Source organism: Macrotis lagotis, chromosome X (assembly GCF_037893015.1).
Source record: "Macrotis lagotis isolate mMagLag1 chromosome X, bilby.v1.9.chrom.fasta, whole genome shotgun sequence".
In the NCBI taxonomy this organism is placed as follows: Eukaryota; Metazoa; Chordata; class Mammalia; order Peramelemorphia; family Peramelidae; genus Macrotis; species Macrotis lagotis.
Window position 1 is genome coordinate 61935855 of NC_133666.1, and position 23352 is coordinate 61959206.

At 42.3% G+C, this 23352-nt stretch overlaps 1 protein-coding gene and 1 long non-coding RNA gene across 3 annotated transcripts in view; one reads left to right on the forward strand and one right to left on the reverse strand.

The window, feature by feature from the left end:
- LOC141497565 (uncharacterized) overlaps window positions 1–23352 on the reverse strand; it is a 317802-nt gene that overhangs the window by 113129 nt on the left and 181321 nt on the right. For both annotated transcript variants that reach the window (XR_012471358.1, XR_012471357.1), the window contains exons 3-4: window positions 10966–11085; window positions 4845–4994 (exon numbers count right to left, since the gene is read on the reverse strand). This is a non-coding gene — a long non-coding RNA (uncharacterized LOC141497565). The remainder of the gene's footprint in view (window positions 1–4844; window positions 4995–10965; window positions 11086–23352) is intronic.
- Window positions 19273–21851, forward strand: LOC141503181 (uncharacterized). The gene is made up of 2 exons (XM_074208382.1): window positions 19273–20285; window positions 21791–21851. The coding sequence occupies exon 1, from the start codon at window positions 19273–19275 to the stop codon at window positions 20248–20250; it is 978 nt and encodes a 325-aa protein (XP_074064483.1). The 3' UTR covers window positions 20251–20285; window positions 21791–21851.

Below are 23352 nucleotides of genomic sequence, written 5' to 3' on the forward strand. Positions count from 1 at the left end.
TTTGTACCTTAGTAGCAGAAAAGAGAAGAAATTGGGATTGAAGCAATTAGGTAATGGATAGGGAAAAATAATCTCTGCAGACACAGTCCTAGAATGGGTTCATCCTCAAAGTGAATAAGGAGGAACTAATGTCTGGAAAGAACAATCCAGGAGCAGCTAGGTTGTGTGGTGGATAGAGCACCAGTCCTGGAGTCAGGAGTACCTGAATTCAAATCTGGCCTCAGACACTTAATGCAGTCACTGTGTGGCCTTGAGCAAGCCACTTAATCCTGCTTGTCTTGCAAAAACCTAAAAAAAAAATCCTGCTGACCATCAATCATTAATTAGGTGTTTTCTATATTTTAGGCATAGTCCATGCCTTTAAGGAGCTTGCATTCAAATAGAGCAGAAAAAACATACACATCGGTATATAGAAAAGCCATGGAAGGTCACAGGAAGTTAAGGGGTACCAGGAAGGGGATACTTGAGCTGAGTCTTGAAGGAAGTCAGATATGTTCAGTGGCAGATGAGGAGAGCTTTTCAGGCATAAGAGGCAACTTGGGTAAAGTCACAGAGAAAGTAAATAGAGTGATGTAAGAGTGGATTGGTTAAAAGAGTGGAAAGTTAGGATAAGTTGAATGACAAACAGAAGAGTCTATGTTTTATCTTAATGTAATAGGGAGCCACTGGAGCATACTGAGTAGAGGGGTGACATGGTCAGATCATTTTACCAGTGGAGTAGAGGATGGATTGGAGTAGAGAAAGAGTTCAGGTGAAGGGTGAAGAGGATAAGAACTAGTATAATAGTTGTACAAGTAGAATGAGGGGAAAATATGCAAGAGATATCTTAGAGGTATTAACAATAATATCTAGCAATTGACTGTATATGGAGTAAGAAAGGGGATGGAAGGGAGGATAGGAAGGAGAGGGAAGGTGTGTAACTTGTCACTGTGTGAAGCACTCTACAAATATTATCTCATTTGATTCTCAAAATAGCTCTTAGAGATGGGTGCCCAGAGTCACTGTGCTGATAGCCATCTGAGGCCAGATTTGAACTTCCTGACTCAAGCCTGGAACTCTGTGCCCTGCAGAACCTATCTGAGATTATAAACCTGAGTGACTGGAAATTTGGTAATATTCAATAGAAATAAGGATGTTACAAAGAACAGTGAGTCTGGTGAGGAAAATGGAAGGAGTAAGAATATCCTCAGAGGTGATGTGTAATAGACACCGGGATTTGGTAAATCCTACTAAAAGGCAGGTATTACGTTAAGTGTTAAGATATAGACACAAAAATGAAGCAGTGCCTGCCTCAAGGAGCTTTCATTGAATTGGGGGAGACTACATGGAAATAAATGGATATATGGAAAATAAATAAAATATGAACTATTTAAAGGGAGAAAACTAGTATTTAGAGGATGGGGAAAGTTTCAAACAGAAGATGCCATTTGAGCAGAGTTTTAAGGATCTCAAATTAGGAATCTCAGTCCCTCAATTCTGTAAAAATATGGGGAAATGAGAAGATGTCCACACAGAAAGGGTAATTAGTCCCCTAATGATTTTACTCTGCCAGTCAAATAAAGTATATGACATCAACAACAGAGCCTAAGAGGTAGGGGTAGAGTGGGAATGCATTCCAAGCATAGGGGACAATCTCTGCCAAGGCCTGCAAAAGGAGATGAAGGACTGGGTATGAGACTGAGCAGACCATTCATTAATGAACCTTCAAGGAGAGTTTACTGATGGTTGCCCAATACAGTGAGAACTTGGAAGTGAAAATGGGGAGCAAGGAGCTTTCTGACACTCCCTCAAGGACTCAACAGTCAGGAGAGAAGAGACAATGTGCATTGAGTATTTTAGAAGGCAGCCAGAGACATAGCATCACCTGAAGGGAGTCAGAAGATAGAAGGACCATAAGAGATAGAGAACTAAAAAGAAGGGACATTTCTTAAAGATCCATGTACTCATGTAGAGGGGACAAAGCCAAATTCGCCACCATTGAGCTGATGAGAGTCTCAGGAATATGTCAATACAACATTACAAGCCTCTCATTCTATCATTTATTATCTTCCTCTAGAAAACTCCTTGCCCCCAATTATGGTTCATAGCTCATCATAGGATTATCTTGTGTCACAGCACACTGTCTCTTACAAAATGCTGCCTGCTGGGGGATATGTAGAAAGATGGACATGCCTCTGTTACTCTAGTTAGCTAGAGACATTGCTTTAATACATGTATGTATGAACAAAAATGTTATATTCTTTTCGCTGTAGAAAAGATTCATATTTATAACTGATAGTATTAGTGCAGTTTAAAATAAGCTAACAATATTCAATGTGCATCTCAGAGAGTCAAAGAATAAAGAACTGCTATATAGAGATTCAGTTAAGTAACAAATACTCTACATGAATATACCTTGTAAGAGACTAACAAGAGGTAGCTGAACATTTGTATGGACATCAATATATTTTTTATGACAAAGCTATAAGAACTGAACTAATCTGATCAAAACTACAGTCTAGTATATGTTTCCTCCTTCCTTACAGTAGGGTGACACAGTCTTCTTACGACATATATATTTTTGATGTAGGAAGGACAGAAGAGACATGAAACCCTGAAAATACTGTTGTCAGAAAAACAGCAGGGGGAGGAACCATGATGAAAACATGTTTAAAATTATAAACACCCCCTACTTACAAGTCTGATAATAAGCTGTCCTCTATGGAGAACAAGATTGTTTGAAGTGCAGTTGTCCTTCATAATGGTTGGCATCATTCCCAGTGATGTTGATACTTTATTTACATTTATTATAACTGCCTATTTGTTGGGTGAGAGTTGAGTTTGCCAGCTGTAATCAGGGTTAGGAGGAATAGCGTAGAGAATATTAAATGGCAACAAACAAGTCATGAATACAAAAATATAACAAATATTCAAAATTGTAAAAACTTTCCTAAGGACCAATTCTGTAGAAATTCTTGGTTCAATTCCATAAGAACTTGGGAAAATGAGAAAATGATTACGCAGAAATTGTAAACAGATCATTAATTTTTTTGCTTTGTCAAATAAATTTCATGTCAATCCAAACAGTAGAGAAAAGTGAAAAAGTTCAATAACACAGAAGGAAATGAAATAACAGAAAATGCTCAATCACTAAGGAGTCGATTAGTTTGTGTCTTCATTGCATGGGGTCACAATTTTAAAAAGTTAATTCAACATTCAGCATTTCTATTAGAAAGGAGAAATTCAACGAGTCAAATGTACTACTATTTAGCATGTCTTTTTTCCCTTTTTAAAAAAAATTTAATCCCTTCCCCAGTTACATGCAAAAACAAGTTTTAACAGTCACTTCCAAAACCTTGATTTTCAAATTCTCTCTGCTCCTCCCACCCTAATCCCCCTCACTGAGAAAGCAAGTTACTTGGTATAGGTAAAAAATGGGCAGCCATGGAAATCATTACTACATTACACTGTTGTAAAAATAAACATTAACCTCCCCCCCCAAAAAAAAGAGAAACCTAAAGAAAAATAAAATGGTTTATATTCAGACTCCATCAGTTCTGTCTATAGGATGGCTAGCATTCTTTATAGTAAGTGCTTCCAAGTCCTCTTGGGTCACAGCATTGCTAAGAGAAGGTAGGTCATTCAGAACTGATCAGCCTGCAATATTGCTGTTACTATGTATAAGGTACATTTCCCATTTCATCTGCTTGTGCAAGTCTTTTAGTGAGTCATAACAGAACGGAATTTCAACTCAATCACATATCACTATTTATTCAGTGATTCCGCAAATGATAGGCATCCCCTCAATCTCCAGTTTCCCAGCCCCAGAAAAGAACTGCCATAAAAACATGTCTGGTTTTTTTTTTTTTTAAAGTAGTTTTGCTGGGGAAGAAATGGAAAGAGTCATGGTTAAGTATCTAGATTTTTGATGTTTTCTTTAAAGATGTTGGTGTTCCAAGATTTCTTTTGTTTTGCTGTTGATTTTATGGTTTGATTTTATCAGGTTGATCATGCACAATGATCTAATTCAATGGCATGTCATTCTGTGGTACAGGTCACTGTCTCATCAAGAAACAAAGAATCATAGCATGTTTGAGCTGGAAGAAATGCTAGGCATCATTCAGTCCAATCCACTCACATTTAACAGATGACATTCTAAATCTAACATCTTTAAGACCCTTCTACTGAAATATTTAAATCAGCTAAAATAATAACTATAAAAGCAGTCTGTTCTGGGTTATAGGCCAAGGTTAGAGACTTAAAACCTCTAAGTGGAGAATGAAATCAAGAAGATGAGTCTAAATTCTATCCATGACATTAACTTGTGTGACCATGGGCAAATGATTGAAATTTTTCAGCCTCAGTTTCCTCATCTGTAAAATGGGGATGGTAATAATATGTATGTGACAGGCTTGTGGTGGGGAACAAGAGCAGTATGCAAAGTGTTTCAAAGACCTTAAATTGCTATATAAATGATAGGAAATGTTTCTATAACCATGTGCTGAGATGGTGAAGAATACAATTCAAGAACAACTACTTCTCATTTCTGATATATAATCAAGTAAGAAACACTGTTTTGGTGTAGCCAGTAAGAAGGAGGACTAGATATTTTCTCAGATTTGACTGTCTCTCAGAAGTCTGTCCAGATTGGAATTATGAACCATAATCAAAGCAATTACTGTTCTCCATAGGCCAAAGCACCAATAAATTTAATAAGACAATCATATAATTCCCTCCCCTACCTCCCCATCCACTGCCTTGCTGGGTTTTCATTCCAATAACATGCCCCTTTGTCCCTTTTCTGCCCTTTTCACCTTCCTTTTGCATATCCTCCCCCCCCCCCCCCCCCGGTAGATTTTAAGTACCTTGGGGACCATCTCCAGTTCTCCTGAATGACACCTTGCCACTGCTGCTTCTGGAGGAGGGAATGATGCAGTTGATGTTGCAGAGCCCTTTCTCATTTCAATCCAATTCACTTGCAAGTGAAGACGAAATCTTCCCAATATCATGAATCTCTGAGAAAGGAAGAACAACATAGAAATTAACAGCAGAGAAAGCTCATTCCTAAAGTGCTGACTCAGCACCCTTCTCTCCCACCAGAGCCCCCTTGTGGCAGAGTATATACAACCAGGACTGCAGGAGTGATAGGAATGCAGGAGTGTGTTCTGCTTGGGGCAACCACACTGAAGCAGACAAATAAAGAGCATAGGGAAATGAGACAAGGCACCAGCAGACAAGTGGATCTGCACTAGACCTGAAATAAAGAGGAAAAAGAGGCTCTAACTGGTTTCAATCCTATCCCTCTAGAAATCATTGGAGATAAAGACCAAAGCTGGTGAAATGCAAATTCCTCCATCTGAGAGGAGGTTAAGACACCTTTGAGGTCTAACCCCTGGAGAGTTCTCCTACCTAAGAGGAAAGAATCAAAAAGTGAGGGGAAGGGGAATTAAAAAAAGAAGAGATATTAAAACAGAAGGGAAGATGGCTACCAAGACATCTTGTTTTTCAGTTGTTTCAGTCATTTTTGACTTTTTGTGGCCCCTTTTGGGGTTTCCTAGCAGAGACACTGAAGGGATTTGCCGTTTCCTCCTCCAGCTCATTTTACAGATGAGCAACCTGAGGCAAAAAGGTTGTGACTTGACCAGGGTCACACAGCTAAGAAGTGTCTGAGACTAGACTGGACCTCAGCCCTGACATTCAATCCATTGTGCCACCTACCTGCTAAGACATCTAATTGATTATAAATGTTTCTAAGTAATATTTCCAGACAAAGAAAACTGAACCTATACTTAATGAAATAAATGTGAATTTTCCCCAAGACTGATACAGAAGCAAAATGTTCATGAATGGTTTGTGAGAGAAATCAGAAAACTGAAATCAAAATGAAACAATGGCAGAATTTAATACCTGTTAAGCATAATTAGCAAGTGACAAAATTCCATGGCAGTGAGTCTCTCTAAAAAATTCAAAGAGTTAAAAACTGATTAGAAATACAGTTGACATGAACAACCTGAAAACAGCAAAGCAAGGAGTCAGGTTAAAATATATAATCTCCTCAAGCAATTCACACTGATTTCAAAGACAGAATAAAGAGAGATGGCTTTAGGATCATAGATCTCCTAGAAAAACAATCATTTGTAAAAAAAATCCAATCATAATGAAACAATATAGGAAAAGTACCCCAGAATTCCTGAATACAAAAATCAAAGAAGAAATCAAAAGAATCTACAGATTGCCTAAAAAAATTTTAATGCTTCAAACTTCAAACCACAGAGTGCTTAAATTTGATAATTTTAATGACAAATTCCGCAAGCAACCAGGAAAAAGAACTTCAAATATAAACATCACAAGACTCTTCTGCATCAACCAGAAATAATAGAAGGTAATAAAATAATATATATTCTGAAATAAAAGAAGCTATAGATACAACCCAAATGACATATCTTATAAACCTGAACCTAATCATCATTCAAGGAAAGCACCAGTAATGAAATGCATTAACCCAACTTAACAGATTAAAGGGGGGGGGGGACTGTAAAGAGAAATATGCTGCTGGGGTTAAGAAAAAAGAAATAAATGATATTTCTTTCAAGAAATATAGAATACAAGGGGCAGCTAGATGATATATGCAGGGGCAGTGGATAGAGCACTGGCCCTGGAGTCAGGAGTACCTGGGTTTAAATCTGGCCTCAGACACTTCATAATGATCTAGCTGTGTGGCCTTGGGCAAGCCACTTGACCCCATTGCCTTGCAAAAAAAAATTTTAAAAAAGAAATATAGAAGATATTCAAGATGAAAATGGCACTTAAAAATACAGAATAGGAGGATAAATAAAATTTTCAGAGGAGATGGGAGTTAGATAAAAAGGAATGTGTCATGGGCTCTAATCAAGTCATGTTAAATAATAGAAGGTTAATAACTTCCCTACTCTTTCAGTAAGAAGAGAAGCTGTAGGAAAATGAAGGAGATAATAAAGAAGGGGTCTAAAACAGGGGAAAAAGAGTAGTGGAAGTGGGTTACAACAAAGAATACTTTCATGGTAGGAGAGTTTGTAATGGTATAATCTTCAAGGATTTCAAGCAGAGGGTTGTGCCTCCATGAACAACAGAACTTTAGAGTCCCACTTACATCTAAAAGAAAGGGGAGGTCAGAAAAAAAGCCTTAACATATAGGAAAGAACAGGGCGTAGCTAGGTGGTGTAGTGGATAGAGCACTGGCCCTGAAGTCAGGAGGACCTGAGTTCAAATTTGACCTCAGACACTCAATAACTGCCTAGCTGTGTGACCTTGGGCAAGTCACTGAATCCCACTGCCTTAAATAAATAAAATTAAAAAAAACAATTAGGAAAGAAAATTATCTTCGGAAGAGCAGGAAGGTAGATCTGGACTACAAGATCAAGAGAAATTTCTATTGCAAGTCAGTTCTGCTACCCTCATGACCTATGAAAAGAATTAGTACTTTTAAGAGTGAAGAACAACAGGGGAAAGAGGGGAGAGGCCAATTATAAGGTAATGACAGAAAATAAGGAGAAAAGAGAACTCAAAATCAGGACTCATACCATTACCACTAGGAGCAAATACAAAATTTCCTGTTTAGTATTCAAAAGCCCTTCATAACCGAGCCCCCCTAATACTTTTACATTCTTACAAGTAGATTGCAAATAATGTAAAAAGCAGAAATAGTAAAAACTTCCTTTGCAGTCCACAGTGCAATAAAGGCAGCAATAATTTCAGGTACCATAATCAAGAAACACACCCAACTGGAGATTTAAAAATGAAAAAAATTAAGAAGTCAAAGAACAAACCATTAAAACAATAATATACTTGAGAGAGAATAAAAACAATGAAATAACAAGCAAAAATTTCTGGGATGTAGCTAAAGCAGGCCTAAGGGAAAAATTATATCACTAAAAAATACATTAGCAAAATAAAAAAATGAACATTAATCAACTGAATATGTATTTAAAAATTAGAAACCTCCAAAATAATCAAACTTCAAATAAGCACAAGAAAAATAAAGGAACTTAGAACAGACATAAGAAGATACCACAAAAACTATTTTGTTCAATTGGATCTAACTCATCTGGTGTTTTCTTGGCAAAAATACTGGTGAAGTTTAACTTTCCTTCTCTAGTTCACTGTAAAGATAAGGAAAGTGAGGCAAACAGGGTTAAGTAACTTGACTAGGGTTACACAGCTAATAAGTGCCTGAGGTTACAGTCTTCCTGACTCAGGATTGGAACTTTAATCACTCTGCACCACTCTGGTGCCTGCCCACCCCTCACACCCTCCTAAAAAAAAAAAAAAAAAAAATAGCAACTTGATTAATAAATGTATGGCAGAAAATAAATAGAGAATAAATAAGGTTAAATTATAGCAAAATGAGAATTATAAGATTATCAAAACCTACCAAGCAGTGGTAAATGCTAACAAAATGAGAGCATAAAAGAAATAAATTACCTTCAAATATATAAAAATACCAAACAAAAAACTAGAAATAAAAATAGTTCTTAAAAAACCACCTAAGGTAAATCTAGTCCTTGTGGATTTTCAGATAAACTCTTATCATACTTTTTGTTTGTTTGTTTTAGGTTTTTGCAAGGCAAATGGGGTTAAGTGGCTTGCCCATGGTCATGCAGCTAGGTCATTATGAAGTATCTGAGGCCACATTTGAACTCAGGTACTCCTGACTCCAGGGCTGCTGCTCTATCCACTGCACCACCTAGCTGCCCCCTCTTATCATACTTTTTAAAGAATAATTAATACCAATATAAGACAAATTATTTTCAAAACTTGAAAGAAAAATACTTTACCAAACTTCTTATGTGAGACAAATATAGTTCTGATATAGAAACCAGGGAAGGACAAGGGCACGGAAAAACTATAGTCCAATGTATTATGTAAATAAATTTAAATTTATAAATTCAAAGCTCTTAATAGACTACAGCAATTCATTCAGGAAATCATTCCACAAGATTAGGTTTTTTTGGTCACATAGAAGTAGTCAAACAGCAAAAAAACAATCAGTGTTATTGGTCATAATAAAAATTAGTGCAATAATTGCCCAAAGAACTTTGGAAAAGTATACTATCAATGTATATTAAAAAGGAACCATAAAAAGCAAAACAATTGCAGTCCCTGCTTTTTTTTTAATTTATCTGATTCATGATAAGTTTTGTTGCACACTCATTTTCATTCTGTGTATGTTTTTCATTTACATTTAGAATGCATTTCCAAAAAAAAATTACAGATTTTGGTTTTCTTATCCAGTTTATCACTTGATTTTTTTTATCAGACTGGTTAATCCATTCAAATAAAAAATTCTGGGAGTTTGCTTTCTATTTTCCTCTATTTGTGTTTCCTCTACTGCTTTTTCTTGAATTAAAATGTTTTATACTTCCTTTTTTAAATCTGTATTCTGTCCTTTATGTCTCCAGATCGGAGGGTTCTTATTTAAGATCCTAAAAAGAATCTATACGGAATCCAAAAGTAGTATCATATGGTAAGCAGATATACTAGCAGTTTCCCCAATAAATACAGGAATAAAGCAATGACATTTTCTCTCTCCATTATGTTATACAATCCTAGAAATTCTACCAATGCTAACAAGAGAAGGAAATGAAAGGTGCAAAGATAGGGCAAGGGTAGATGTAACTGTCTGTATTTGATGATACAATATTTTCACTAAGAAAATCCATCAGCAAAGATGCTAATCAAAACAACAAATAGCTTCAGCAAAGTTTCAGGCTACAAAATTAACTCAAAAAATCAACAGTAGTTCTAAGAAGAAATAACATAAAGGACAATCTCCCTCAAAACAAAAAAAAAGAAAGAAAGAATTATGTGGAGGTCAATCGAGCAAAGCACAAAAAATACTTGTATAGACTGAATTATGAAATAAAGACAAAGAACTAACCAAACAGCTGGAGGAAAGTTCATTCAGTCTGTGTAGTAGATAGGGCCACTATAAGAAAAATGACAATATTACCAAAGATATTTTAGAGTTTAAATTCTATACCAATCCATCTAAAAGGATAATTTTAAAAATAAGGCAACATGAGAAAAGATATTTTGGTAAACAAATGATTTTGAATATGAACAGAAATAATTTAAAACTTATAAATGAAGGAGAAATAGTGCCTCAGTAATCTAAGATACCATTCGATATTGTTTAAAAAAAAATAGAGCACCGGGCTTGGAATCAGGAAGACTCATCAACCTGAGTCCAAATTTGGCTTCAGATACTTACTAGCTATGTGAACTTGGGCAAGTCATTTAACCCTGTTTGCCTCATTTTCCTCATCTTAACTGCACAGCTAGGCATGTGCCCCAAAGGAGTCACTGATAAAAATAAAGTCCCCATATATATTAAAATATTTATAAACAGTACTTTTGGTGCAGGATAGACCTAGAAAGAGAATAGATACCTGTTAGCTGAAGAATGACTAAATAAACTGGGGTATATTGATGTAACAGTGTATTGCTATGCTATGAGAAATAACAAATGTGATGAATAGAGATGCTTGAAAAAATTTAAATAAACTGATATAAAAAAGGGGCAGCTAGGTTGCTCAGTGGACAGAGTACAACTGGTCCTAGGGTCAGGAAAACTCATCTTCCTGAGTTCCAATCCAAGCTAGCTGTGTGACCCTGGACAAGTCACTTAACTCTGTTTGACTCAGTTTTTTCCATCTTTAAAATTAGCTTGCAAAGGAAAATGACAAACTACTCCAATATCTCTCCCAAGAAAACTCCCCATGAGGTCACAGAGAGTCAGACACAACTGAAAAATTATTGAACAACAAAAGAGTGAAGTTATGGTAAGCTGATACAGATATATATATATATAGATATATATATATATATATCTATATATATATATATATATTTATATATTTACAATAAAACAACCACCACAAAACAAAGTGAATAGTACAAAATTACAAAAGACAAGCATGGCTCCAAAGAAGGAATACATGACTATACCTCCATCCGCTTCTCTGCAGATGCAGAACAATTCATATATTTTCCGGTGGTTTTGATTATACTCGTTTTGATTTTTCTCTTTTTTTATTAAGAATATTCTTCATCATATGGGACTTCTCTCTGGGAAAAGGCAGGGGAAAAGATAGAAAGGGAAATGAGCTGATATAAAAAGGCAAAAGATATCAATAAAATTTCATGAAAAAAATACTATTTATAACAAAGTATTAATACACCTTGGTTCACATTCTTAACTTCTTACAGTAAATGAAAGGTTGTTGAATTATAAGTTTGCACTGGGTCAGAGAAGAAACAGATGACTGGTACCAGCCAAAGGAAATTGGGAAGGGGATCTAGAGCAGTTTGGTGACTGTGAAGAAAACAAGACTGAAATGGTGACAGGGAAATCTTTTTGGACTTGAGAAAGTGAAAGAGAATAAGAATTAAAGCTCAAGGAGAGGTGGATGAGGTACAAGAAGAGGAATAACTTGAGCAGAAGAAACTGTATATATCTTGAATTTATGGAGAAGGACTTAAGTTGAAAGAGAACAACGTAGGAAATCAAAAGAAAGAATAGAACATAAAGAAGATGAGGCAGGTGGTCAGGCAGCCAAGAGAAGTTAAATTTTCTGTGACTGTCAAAGTACAAAGAAAGAAAGGAGAGGGATAACTGCAGAAATGAAAAACCCCAAAAGAAGACAATTTCTAGAGAAGGACAAAAAGCAAGAAAGGTCAAGGATGGAGAATTTCAATTCCATCAAACATGAAAAACGGGAAAATTCTGCATCAGTCTGCAAAGTGAATGACGTTTCTAATTTCGGCTATGGTCAAGGACTTGCTGTCTAGGCTCTTTCAAAAATGGCAAGGGAAAGAATATAGTACCGACTCTTCGGGCCCCACTTTATCATGAAGAATGACATGTTCCTTAAACATATACACAAACATATCTGTACAAACATGCACAGGAATTCCTAAAGGGAGACAAATAAAGAAAAGGATCTGAAGAGACAAAGGACAATTCTGATTTATGTCAGGAAGGTGAAGAGTGGATGAAGAGAAGGGGAAAGACAGGCTAGGGAAGACTAGAAGCCAAGCAACAGACTTGATACTTGTCTCCATTAAAGTGTGGATTCAAAAGTATTTTGAGGTGGCAGATCATTTTGTAAGGGACAGGGAAATAAAGGGGTTGTTGTAGCTGAAGACTCTCGAGTGTTATTCAGCTAGTCATTCATCTCACCATTTAATAAAAATGACAGAGAGAGGTGATGCTTTCTTGAGGGACGGTCATTAAGGATGAGACAGGGAACTTCAGAAAAACCTGTCAAGCCAAATGACTACTACTTGCTTCTGCTAGGCATTGAAAGCATTCCTAAAAGGCAAGAAAAGTGGTACGATGCAAAAAAGCTATAAATTTGGAGTTGGATCTCCTAGACTCAATTCCCCTACTTAGCCATTCACTATGCCTTTGATATTGGGCAAATTTCCTAATCTTTCTGGGCACTATTTTTCTCATCATGTAAGTATAGCATTGCAAAGAATTCACAGAATCCCTATGCACTTAGATATGGCTACCTCTAAAGATACAAATCTCAGAAAATATTTGAATTGTGGATGGCAGTTCTTTTCATGCTTTATAAAATATTTCCTGTTATTCTATCTGCTAGATTTCACTTTCATAGGGCAAGGGTGTTGTGTGCATGCAGGGGGAGACTGCTAGTGAGCATGGTGGGCAGGGAAGGGGGTGTCGTGTATAAGCAGGAGAAGAGTGCTACTGAACATGACAGGCAGGGCCAGGGTGCCATGTCTATGCAGGCGAAAGACTGCTAGTGGGCATGGCAGGCAGGGCAGGGGTGTCAAGTCTATGCAAAGGGAAGACTGCTAGTGGGCATAACAGACAAGGAAGGGGTATCACGTGTATGTAGGGGAAAAGTGCAAGTGATCATGGCTAGCAGGGCAAGGTTGTCAGGTGTATGCAAGGGAAGAGTGGTAAAGAGCATGGCGGGCAGGGCCAGGGGGTCATGTGCATGCAGTGGGGAGGACCCCTGATGATCATGGCAGGCAGGGCAGGGGTGTCCTATGTATGTTAGGGGGAGATTGCTAGAAAGCATGGTGGTCAGGGCAGGGTACCATGTCTATGCAAATGGAAGAGCACTAGCAAGCATGGTGGGCAGGACAGGGGTATCATGTATACGAAGGGGCAAGAGTGCTAGTGAAAATGGTGGGCAGGGCAGGGATGTAGTGTATATGCAGGGGGAAGATTGCTAGTGACCATGGAGGGCCAGGCCAGAGATTCAGGTCAATGAAGGGGGAAGACTAAAAGTGAGCATAGTCGGGGGGGTTGGGGTGTCAAGTTATCTAGTATTAAGTGTATTGATGGGCATAGCAGGGGGGCATGGGTATTGAGTGTATGTATGCAGGGGTAAGAATGCTAGTGAGCATAGGGGTAAGAATGCTAGTGAGCATAGTGGTCAGGGCAGGGGTGTCATGTCTATGTAGTGGAAAAACTGGTAGTGAACATGGTGGGCAGGGCCAGGGTGTCAATTGTATGTAGTGGGGAGGACCCCTAGTAAGCATGGTGGGCAGGGCAGGAGTGTCCTATGCATATTAAGGGAAGATTTCTAGGAAAGCATGGTAGTCAGGGCAGGGTGTCGTGTCTATGCACAGGGAGGAGTGGTAGCAAGCATGGTGGGTGGGACAGGGATATCATGTGTATGAAGGGGGAAGAGTGCTAGTGAAAATGGTGTGCAGGGCAGGTGTGTCTGGTCTATGCAGAGGGAAGAGTGCTAGTGAGCATGGTGGGCAAGGCATGTGTGCCGTGTTTATTCAGGGGGAAGACTGCTAGTAAGCATGGTGGGCCAGGCCACAGATTCAGATCTATGAAGGGGGAAGACTAGAAGTGAGTGTGGCCGGGAGGGTCTGGGTGTCAAGTTTATCTAGAAGTAAGAGTGTTGGTGAGCATGGCAGGGGGGCATGGGTGTTAAGTGCATGCAAGGGGAACAATGCTAGTGAGCATGGCAGTCAGGCCAGGGGTGTCATGTCTATGCAATACAAAAACTGGCAGTGAGTATGGTGGGCAAGGCCGAGGCATCGTGTATATACAGGGGAAAGAGAGCTAGTGAACATGCTGGGCAGGGCAGGGGTGTCATATCGATGCAGGAGGAAGCCTGCAAGTAAGCATGGCGGGGGAGGCAGGGGTGTTGAGTTTATGCAGGGGCTAAACTGCTAGTGGCAATGGCAGGCAAGGCAAGGGTGTCGTGACTTTGCAGGGGAAAGATGGGTAAGGGGCATGGTGGGCAGGGTAAAAGTTTCCAGTTTATACAGGGGAAAGATCCGTAGTGAGAATGGCATGCAAGGCAAGGGTGTCCTATGCACAACGGGCAAAGACTGTTAGTAACCATGGCAGGGGACAGGGGTGTTGAGTGTATGCAGGGGGAAGACTGCTAGTGAGCATGGCAGGCATGCTGGGGGGGCAGGGGTGGCATGTCTATGCATGGGTAAGAATGCTAGTGAGCATGTTGGGCAGGGCAGGGGGTCATGTTTATGCAGGGGGAAAACTAGTGAGGATGGAAGGTGTGCAGTGGGGCAGGGCTGGCATGCCTATGCATGGGTAAGAGTGCAAGTGAGCATGGTAGGTAGGCAGGCAGGGGTGGCATATCTATGCAGGGAGAAAACTAGTGACAATAGCAGGTGTGCAGAGGGGCAGGGTGGCATGTCTATGAATGGGTAAGAGTGCTAGTGAGCATGGTGGCCAGGCAGGGTTTTCATGTCTATTCAGGGGGAAAACTAGTGACCATGGTAGGCATGCAGGGGGGCAGAGGTGGCATGTCTATGCATGGGTAAGAGTGCTAGTGAGCACAGTGGGCAGGAAGGGGTATCATGTCTATGCAGAGGGAAAAGTAGTGAGCATGGCAAGTGTGCAGGGATCAGGGGTGGCATGTCTATGCATGGGTAAGAGTTCTAGTGAGCAGGGTGGGTAAGGCAGGGGTGGCATGACTATGCAGGGGGAAAAATAGTGAGGAGGGCAGCTGTGCCAGGGGTGAGGAGTGGCATGTATATCCATGGGTAAGAGTGCTAGTGAGCAGGGTAGGCAGGCAGGGGTTCATGTCTATGCAGGGGGAAAACTAGTGAGCATGGGAGTTGTCAAGGGGGTCAGGGGTGGCATGTCTATGCATGGATAACAGTGCTATTGAGCAGGCTTGGCAACCAGGGGTGTCATGTCTATGCAGGGGGAAAACTAGTGAGCATGGCAGGTGTTCAGGGGGCCAGGGCTGTTATGTCTGGGCATGGATAAGAGTGCTAGGGACCATTTTGGGCAGGCAAGGGTGTCATGTCTATGCAGGGGGAAAACTAGTGAGCATGGCAGGCTTGCAGGTGGGCAGAGGTGGCATGTCCATGTATGGGTAACATTGCTAGTGAACATGGTGGGCAGGCAGGGTCGGTATGTTGATACAGGGGGAAAATTAGCGAACATGGCAGGCATGCAGGGGGGCAGGGGGGGCATGTCGATGTATGGATAAGAGTTCTAGTTAGCAGGGTGTGCAGGGCAGGGGTGGCAGGTCTATGCAGGGGGAAAACTAGCAAACATGGGATCTGTACAGGGGGTCATGGGTGACATGTGTATGCATGGGTAAGAATGCTAGTGAGCCTGGTGGGCAGGTAGGGGTGTCATGTCTATGCATGGGTAAGAGTGCTAGCGAGTGTGGTGGGCAGGCAGGGGTGTCATGTCTATGCAGGGGGAAAACTAGAGAGCATGGGAGCTGTGCAGGGGGTCATGGGTGACATGTGTATGCATGGGTAAGAATGCTAGTGCACCTGGTGGGCATGTAGTGGTGTCATGTCTATGCTGCGGGTAAACTAGTGAGCCTGGCAGGTGTGCAGGGGGCACGGGTGGCATGTCTATGCATGGGTAAGAGTGCTAGTGAGTATAGTGGGCAGGCTGGGGTTGCATGTCTTTGCAGGGGGAAAACTACTGATCATGGCCCAGGGGAAGGGGTGGCATGTCTATGCATGGGCAGGAGTGCTAGTGAGCATGGTGTGCAGGCAGGGGTATCATTACTATGTAGGGGGAAACCTATTGAGTATGGCAGATGTGCAGGGGGCATGGATGGCATGTCTATGCAGGGAGAAACTAGTGAGCATGGCAGGTGTGCAGGGGTGGAATGTATATGCATGGGTAAGAGTACTAGTGAGCAGAGTAGGCAGGACAGGGGTGGCTTGTCTTTGCATGAGTAAACGTGATAGTGAGCATGGTGGGCAGGGAAAATTAGCGAGCATGGCAGGTGTGCAAGGTGGCAGGGGTGGCATGTCTTTTCAGGCTGAAAACTAGTGAGCATGGCATGTGTGCAGGCGGGCAGGGTTGGCATGTCAATGCATGTGTAAGAGTACTAGTTAGCATGTTGGGCAGGAAGGGGTGTCATGTCTATGCAGGGGGAAAACTAGTGAGCATGGTCATGGGGCAGGGGTGGCATGTCTTTGAATGTGTAGGAGTGCTAGTGAGCATGGCGTGCAGGCAGGGGTATCACTTCTATGCAGGGGGAAAACTAGTGAGCATGGCAGGTGTGCAGGTGGTCAGGGGTGGCATGTCTATGCATGGGTAAGTGTGCTGTTGAACATGGTGTGCAGGCAGGGGTGTCATGTCTATGCGGGGGGAAAACTAGTGAGCATGGCAGATGTGCAGGGGTCAGTGGTGGCATGTCTATGCATGGGTAAGAGTGCTAGTGAGCCTGGGGGGCAAGCAGGAGTGTCATGTGTATGCAGGGAGAAAACTAGTGAGCATAGCAGGTGTGCATCTGGCCAGAGGTGGCATGTCTATGCATGGGTAAGTGCGCTGGTGAGCATGGTGGGCAGGCAGGGGAGGCATGTCTAGGCGGGGGAAAACAAGTGAGCATGGCATACATTCAAGGTGGCAGGGTTGGCTTTTCTATACATTAGTAAGTGATGGTTAGTATTGTGGGCAGGGCATTAGTGACATATCTATGCATGGGTAAGAGTACTATTGAGCATGGTGGGCAGGGAGGGATGGCATGTCTGTGCAGGGGGAAAACTAGTGACCATGGTCACGGGGAAGGGGTGGCATGCCGATGTATGGGCAGAAGTGCGAGTGAGCATGGTGTGCAGGCAGGGGTATTATTTCTATGCAGGGGGAAAAGCTAGTGAGCATGGCAGGTGTGCAGGTGGCCAGGGGTGGCATGTGTGCTGGTGAGCATGGTGGGCAGGCAGGGGTGGCATGTCTAGGCAGGGGGAAAAGAAGTGAGCCTGGCATGCATGTGGGGGTGCAGGGTTGGCTTTCCTATACATGAGTAAGTGATGGTGAGCATGGTGGGCAGGGAGGGATGGCATGTCTGTGTAGGGGAAAATCTAGTGAGCATGGCAGGTTGTGCAGGGGGGCAGGGCTGGCATGTCTATGCCTGATAAGAGTGCTAGGGACCATTTTGGGCAGGCAAGGGCATCATGTCCATGCAGGGGGAAAACTAGTGAGCATGGCAGGTGTGCAGGTGGGCAGAGGTGGCATGTCTATATATGGGTAAGAGTACTAGTGAACGTGGTGGACAGGCAGGGGTGGCATGTGTATGCAGGGGCAAGAATACTAGTAAGCATGGTGGGCAAGGGGGCAGGGGTGGCATATCTATGCATGGATAAGAGTGCTAGTGAGTCTGGTGGGCAGGCAGGGGTGGCAGGTTTATGGTGGGGGAAAACTAGTGAACATTGCAGTTGTTCAGGGGGTCATGGGTGGCATGTCTATGTATGGGTAAGAGTGCTAGTGAGCATGGTGGGCAGGCAGTGGTGTCATGTGTATTCAGGGGGAAAACTAGTGAGCATGGCAGATGTGTAGTGGGTCAGGGGTGGCATGTGTGTTGGTGAGCATGTTGGGCAGGCAGGGGAGGCATGTCTAGGTAGGGGCAAAACAAGTGAGCCTGGATACATGCAGGGGTGCAGGGTTGGCTTTTGTATAAATGAGTAAGTGATGGTGATCATGGTGGGCAGGCATTAGTGGTATGTCTATGCATGGGTAAGAGTGCTATTGATCATGGTGGGCAGGGAGGGGTGGCATGTCTGTTCAGGGATAAAAAGTAGTGAGCATGGCAGGTGTGCAGGGGGTTAGTGTTGGCATGTCTAGGCATGGGTAAGAGTGGTAGTGAGCAGGGTTGGCAGGCATGGCTCGCATGTCTATGCAGGATGAAAACTAGTTAGCATGGTAGATGTGTAGTGGGCAGGGGTGGCATGTGTTTCCTTGGGTAGGAGTGTTAGTGAGCAAGGTGGGGAGGCAGGGGTATGTTGTGTATTGTGGAAAACTAGTGAGTATGGCAGGTGTGTATTGGGACATCTGTGGAATGTCTTTGGGTTAGAGTGTTTGTGAGTATGGTGGGTGGTGATGTTTAGTGTATGGAGGGAGAAAAGTGGTAGTAGGTGTGGGTGTCGGTGTTGGGGTGCCGTGTGTATGTTTTGCTAACAGTGGTAGTAAGTATGGAGGGAAGCCAGTCATGTCACTTTTAAGTTGGGCAAGACTGGTAGTGAGCATGGCGGGAAGTGTAGTGGTATACTCTGTATAGGGGGTAAAACTGGTAGTGATGATGTTGGTAGCGTGGCGGGGGTGTTGTATGTGTTTATGGACACGCTCTCTAGTGAGAATGGTGGTAAGCGCAAAGGGCTTCTATGTATAACGGGGGAAGACTGGCAGTGTTCATGGTGGGGCGGGCGTATAGGTGTCGTACGTATATCGGGGGAAAGTCGCTAGCAATTATGGCGGCAAGTGCAGTTGTGGTCTTATGTATACCGGGGTAAGACTGGTAGGAACCATTATGTGTAGAGCGGGGGTGTTGAGTATACGTCATAGTTACCGTGGGGACCAGATCTCGTGTGCGCATGGGAGAAGGCGAGCGCGCCTTCATTGTTGGGATTCTTTTTCGGTAGTAGCATAAGTGGGTAGAAAGGTACGGTAGACAGATCCTCTGTGTCCGGGCAAAGTTCCTCGTGGGCAGTTGGGGATTTTCCATGTTTTTCGTGGTAATAGGTTCGTAGGGGTGACTTTTTGTGACCTGTGTGTGGGGGGTTCAGTAAACAAACAAGGCTGTTGCTGGGAAGGAACCAATGCGCGTAGTGTAGGGTTCGAGGAGGTCGTGTGCAGCAGCGTGGTGAGCAGAGCGGTGAGCCAGTAGCATAGAGCAGCGAGGTGTCTAGGAGGTGTCGTGTTGGCATTTGTTGGTGTCCAGGGGGCAGTTGGTGTTTGGGGGCGGACACTGTCGCGGGGGGGGGCGGGTATTGTGGTGGGGGCGGGTTCTGTGGCGGGTATATTAAGTGAGAAGGCAAGTTATGGAGTCGAAAGTGATCTGTTCTTTTGGATTGGTCTCGTTTCGTCAGGTTGGCGTTTTTCCTGCCACCCGTGGGATCCTTCAACAGCCGCGAGTTCTTCGAGTCCAGGTCGCGGGCAGTAGTCGGCCGTTTCGGCTTGCGGCTTTCGCCATGAATCACAGCGCGGGCGATCCCAAGCTGCCACCAGATTTCCTTTGGCACCTACGGGCCACTATGTTTCAAGAGAGTCTCCGGGGTGAAGCGGTACTGTGGCCCGGCCAGGAGAAAGCTAAGGATTGCCAGATGGAAGTGGGCAGTGCAGCTTTGGGCCAGGCCTTGGTCAGCTCGAGGGGCAGAGGGCAGAGTCAGCAGGGGGTCCCGATGGCGGCAACCCTGAGAGCAGCTGTCATGGCCCATGCCCGAGCAGCGGCCGCAGAGGCGGCTTCCTTGGTGGCGGCCACCTCGGCTGCCAGCAGCGGCAGCGCCGTGGAAGACGACCAGATGGACCTGGAGTGTGAAGGCGACGCCATGGAGAAGGAGGAGGCTGTCATCAGCGCCAAGGCGGGGATGGCCGCGTCTTCCCGCTCCAGCTCCTTCCTGGGGCTGCAGGCCGAGCCAGGAGCCTTTGGGGGGAGCGGCAGCTTCTGGCGCGGAGATGCTGTAGGCGCTAGGCCCGAGGCCAACTGGGCCTTCCTTCCCACCCCAGCTCTCATGGCCTGGCCGGCCCATCAAGGTGCGGGGGCCCACTGCAACACCTTTCCTTCTCGGAGCCACTGCAAGCGCACCATGAAGCGTTCCCGGGATGGCAAGTTCCGGCACTCAGACCCCCACTCGGAAACCAACAGGCTGCTGCAGCGCCCTTCGGCTCCTGGCCCGCTCCAACCCACCGTACAGTGCACAGAGCACTGGTTGCAGTTTCTGGATACTGAGGAGCCCTCGACTTCCGGCCTGGGAAAGACAAAGTGCCTGAAGGTGCCTTCCAACCACGGCTCCAAATAAAAGCTAACAGCAGCAGGACAGGGATGGCAAACCGGGTAAGCAAAGCTTTCCACCCCCCCCCCCCACTGCCAATCTCTCCATCCACTCCGGATCTAGCCCAGGCGAGATGAACAGTGACCCCCCACGGGGAAAGGAAATGAGGGACAGAAAGGGGCAAGGGAAAGAAGGAGGGAGGTAGGAAAGGATGGGTTCAGAGGAAGGGAAAGGGAAAGAAGACCTGGAGGGAGGGAAGGAAGATAAAGAGAAGCCAAAAGGTTCCACGGAACAAGGGAAGGACAGAGGAAATATGCCCCTCCCTCACTGAAGGCCTTCCGCAGAAAAATGGTGATGGTATTCATGAGTGTTCAACACACTACCTTTAGGATCATAACATTAGGCTTCGAAAGGTCTTTATAGCATCGTCCACTTGCCTCACTGACGGAAAACAAATTTGGACTCAAGGAAGGGAAGACACCCATTGAGCTCAGGTGATACTTGGCTGCCACAGCCAAGTTTCAAAGTCTTCTGACTTGAACCTGACACTTTTTAACACTGCCTATGGCTGCTACAAGAGAGCACTTTACAAAAAAAAAATCATGTTCACGTGTTCTCATTCCATTATCAGGCCTCTCTGAAAATAACCAACTGCTTCAAAATTGTGCACAGGGGATATCTGTTTACAAGGGAAAACCTGAAAGGCACTGAAATGCCTTCCAAAGCTGACATCTCAGAACTCTTAAAATAGTCATTTAAATGTCCTTCCAAATTCTATAATGCCATTCAATGGTCCTATTAGCATAGATTCAAGTATAAAACAATAGACTACAAACAACAAGGACATGCAAGACATAGCACACCTGCCCTGGACTCAGAAACACCAGAGTTCAAACTCCACCTCAGATATTTAATAATTGCCTAGCTGAGGGAGCATGAGCAACTCACTTAACCCCATAGCCTAAAATAAATTTAAAAATAAAAATAAATAAATAAAAAACAGAAAATGGCCTCATAAAAAGATAGACTCTCTACCTGTATCTACTTTTAATGATTTTTTTCTCTGCAAAAAACAAAAAGTACTGGCTTCGTTTAAATAAACCAGCAATCATTTCATTTAGATACAAACATACTAGTATGTTTATACATTCAAACAATACCACAAAAAAGAATCCTTCCCTTAAATTCTGAACAATTGACTCATTTCTCTATAACTTAGTTAATTTAATAGAAGAATATGATTAATGATATTCATAATTTTTCTCTAAATTACAGTATAAGTCCCTATTATCTTTTTTTTTAGTTTTTGCAAAGCAATGGGGTTAAGTGGCTTGCCCAAGGCCACATGGCTAGATAATTATTAAGTGTCTGAGGCCAGATTTGAACTCTGGGACTCCTGACTCCAAGGCCAGTGCTCTATCCACTACACCACCTAGCCGCCCCAATACCACCTAGCTGCCCCATGAGTCCCTATTATCACTAAAATCACTGTACAAATAGTTTGCTGATGTGACATACTGTCCAGGTACACACATACAAAACTTAATAATTTGTTATTTTAACACAGATAACATGTGAAGAAAAAGGAAAACCAGAAGGTGACAGAAAAGGATTTTCTCCCAAGGCCCTGTCAGATTATACTGTTGATTAAAACATTTAAACATTTAATAAAATTCAAAGGTAAAATACTGATTGAGTCTATATTATTTTCAAAAGACAATCTAAAAACAAAATGACAGCAGCTGTATTATATTGCTAAATGTGTGTATGTGGGTTTAATATGCAACATAAGAAATTCTGGTTTCTAGATAACCCAGTAGAGAACAAATATCCTAGATAAGTCAAGAAAAAGGAAATTTTGTACTTACCATGTTCCTAATGAAATCACACCAAAGTTTCAAACAGTAATTTAACATAAAGAATATCAATAGATGCTATAAGTTTGCTAGAAAAAACAAGAATTCTTCCACAAGTGGGTAACTAGTTATTAAATCATTAAGATTTAAATTGATTCTCAGCCATGAAAGACAAGAGTTGACTAATAAATATCTTCCTCTTTTCACCAAATCACAATTACTCTTTCACCACTACTCCCCTTTTATGCCACCTAGTCTCTGAAACACTCTAGACCATTCTACTTCTCACCTACAATGATTAAGATATTTTTCTTACATCTACCTAAAATTTCCCATCCTATAGCTTCAACCAACCAGTACTTGTCCTGCTCTCTAGAGCCTATTAAACAAAGGACAATCTTTAAGGACCTACTTTAAATCCTCAAAGACAGCTATCATGTCTCCTCTCTCTTCTCCAAGCTAAATAAATAGACTCAATTCTTTCTACTCCAATTCCATTTGCCAAAATTTCAAGGCCATTTAGTGTGAGAATCACCTTTCTCTGAATGTATTCCAGTTTGTCCACATCTTTAAAATGAATTACCCAGAGTAATACATATTTAATATTCCAGACACAATAAAGGTACTGCTCAGCACTTTCACCTCCAAAATTGTCAACAATATGTATGACTTTATTAATTCAGCCTATTCAATAATACAATCTATTAATGAACCTTTTGGATTACTATGTCAGTTATGACTCAATACACTTAGATGAAATTCCACATCTTTTTGTTTTCATACACACTGTTTATCAGATTTAGCAATTAAGAGATCACTAGGCATCTCCAGAAAGAGTAATATTACTTAAGTGATGAAGTCAAAGTCCCAACTGCAAACAGTTGAAGCATGATGAATGGGATGAAATAAAGGTAGTGAGTGTGGACAGTACTTTTCAAGGAGTTTTAGAAAGAATAGATTTCCCTCAATAATCTGAGAATTGGAAGAGTTTAATGATTTTTAAAGACAGGACAGAGTGGGGCTTTGAAGGCAGTAGAAAACGAACAAGTTAACAGAAACACAAGAAAGGGACATAGATGTAATCTGCTGAAAAATATGAGACCTGATGAGATCAAGTGCACATGTACAGTACCTGACCACTTGACAAGGGCCACTTCATGGCTAAATGAATTTTGAGTAGAAAGAACATGTGAGAAGTGTAACATACAGAGGATAACCACAATCTGACCTAAATTAGATTACGAGTGCTCTGCTGAAAAATAACATTTGACAA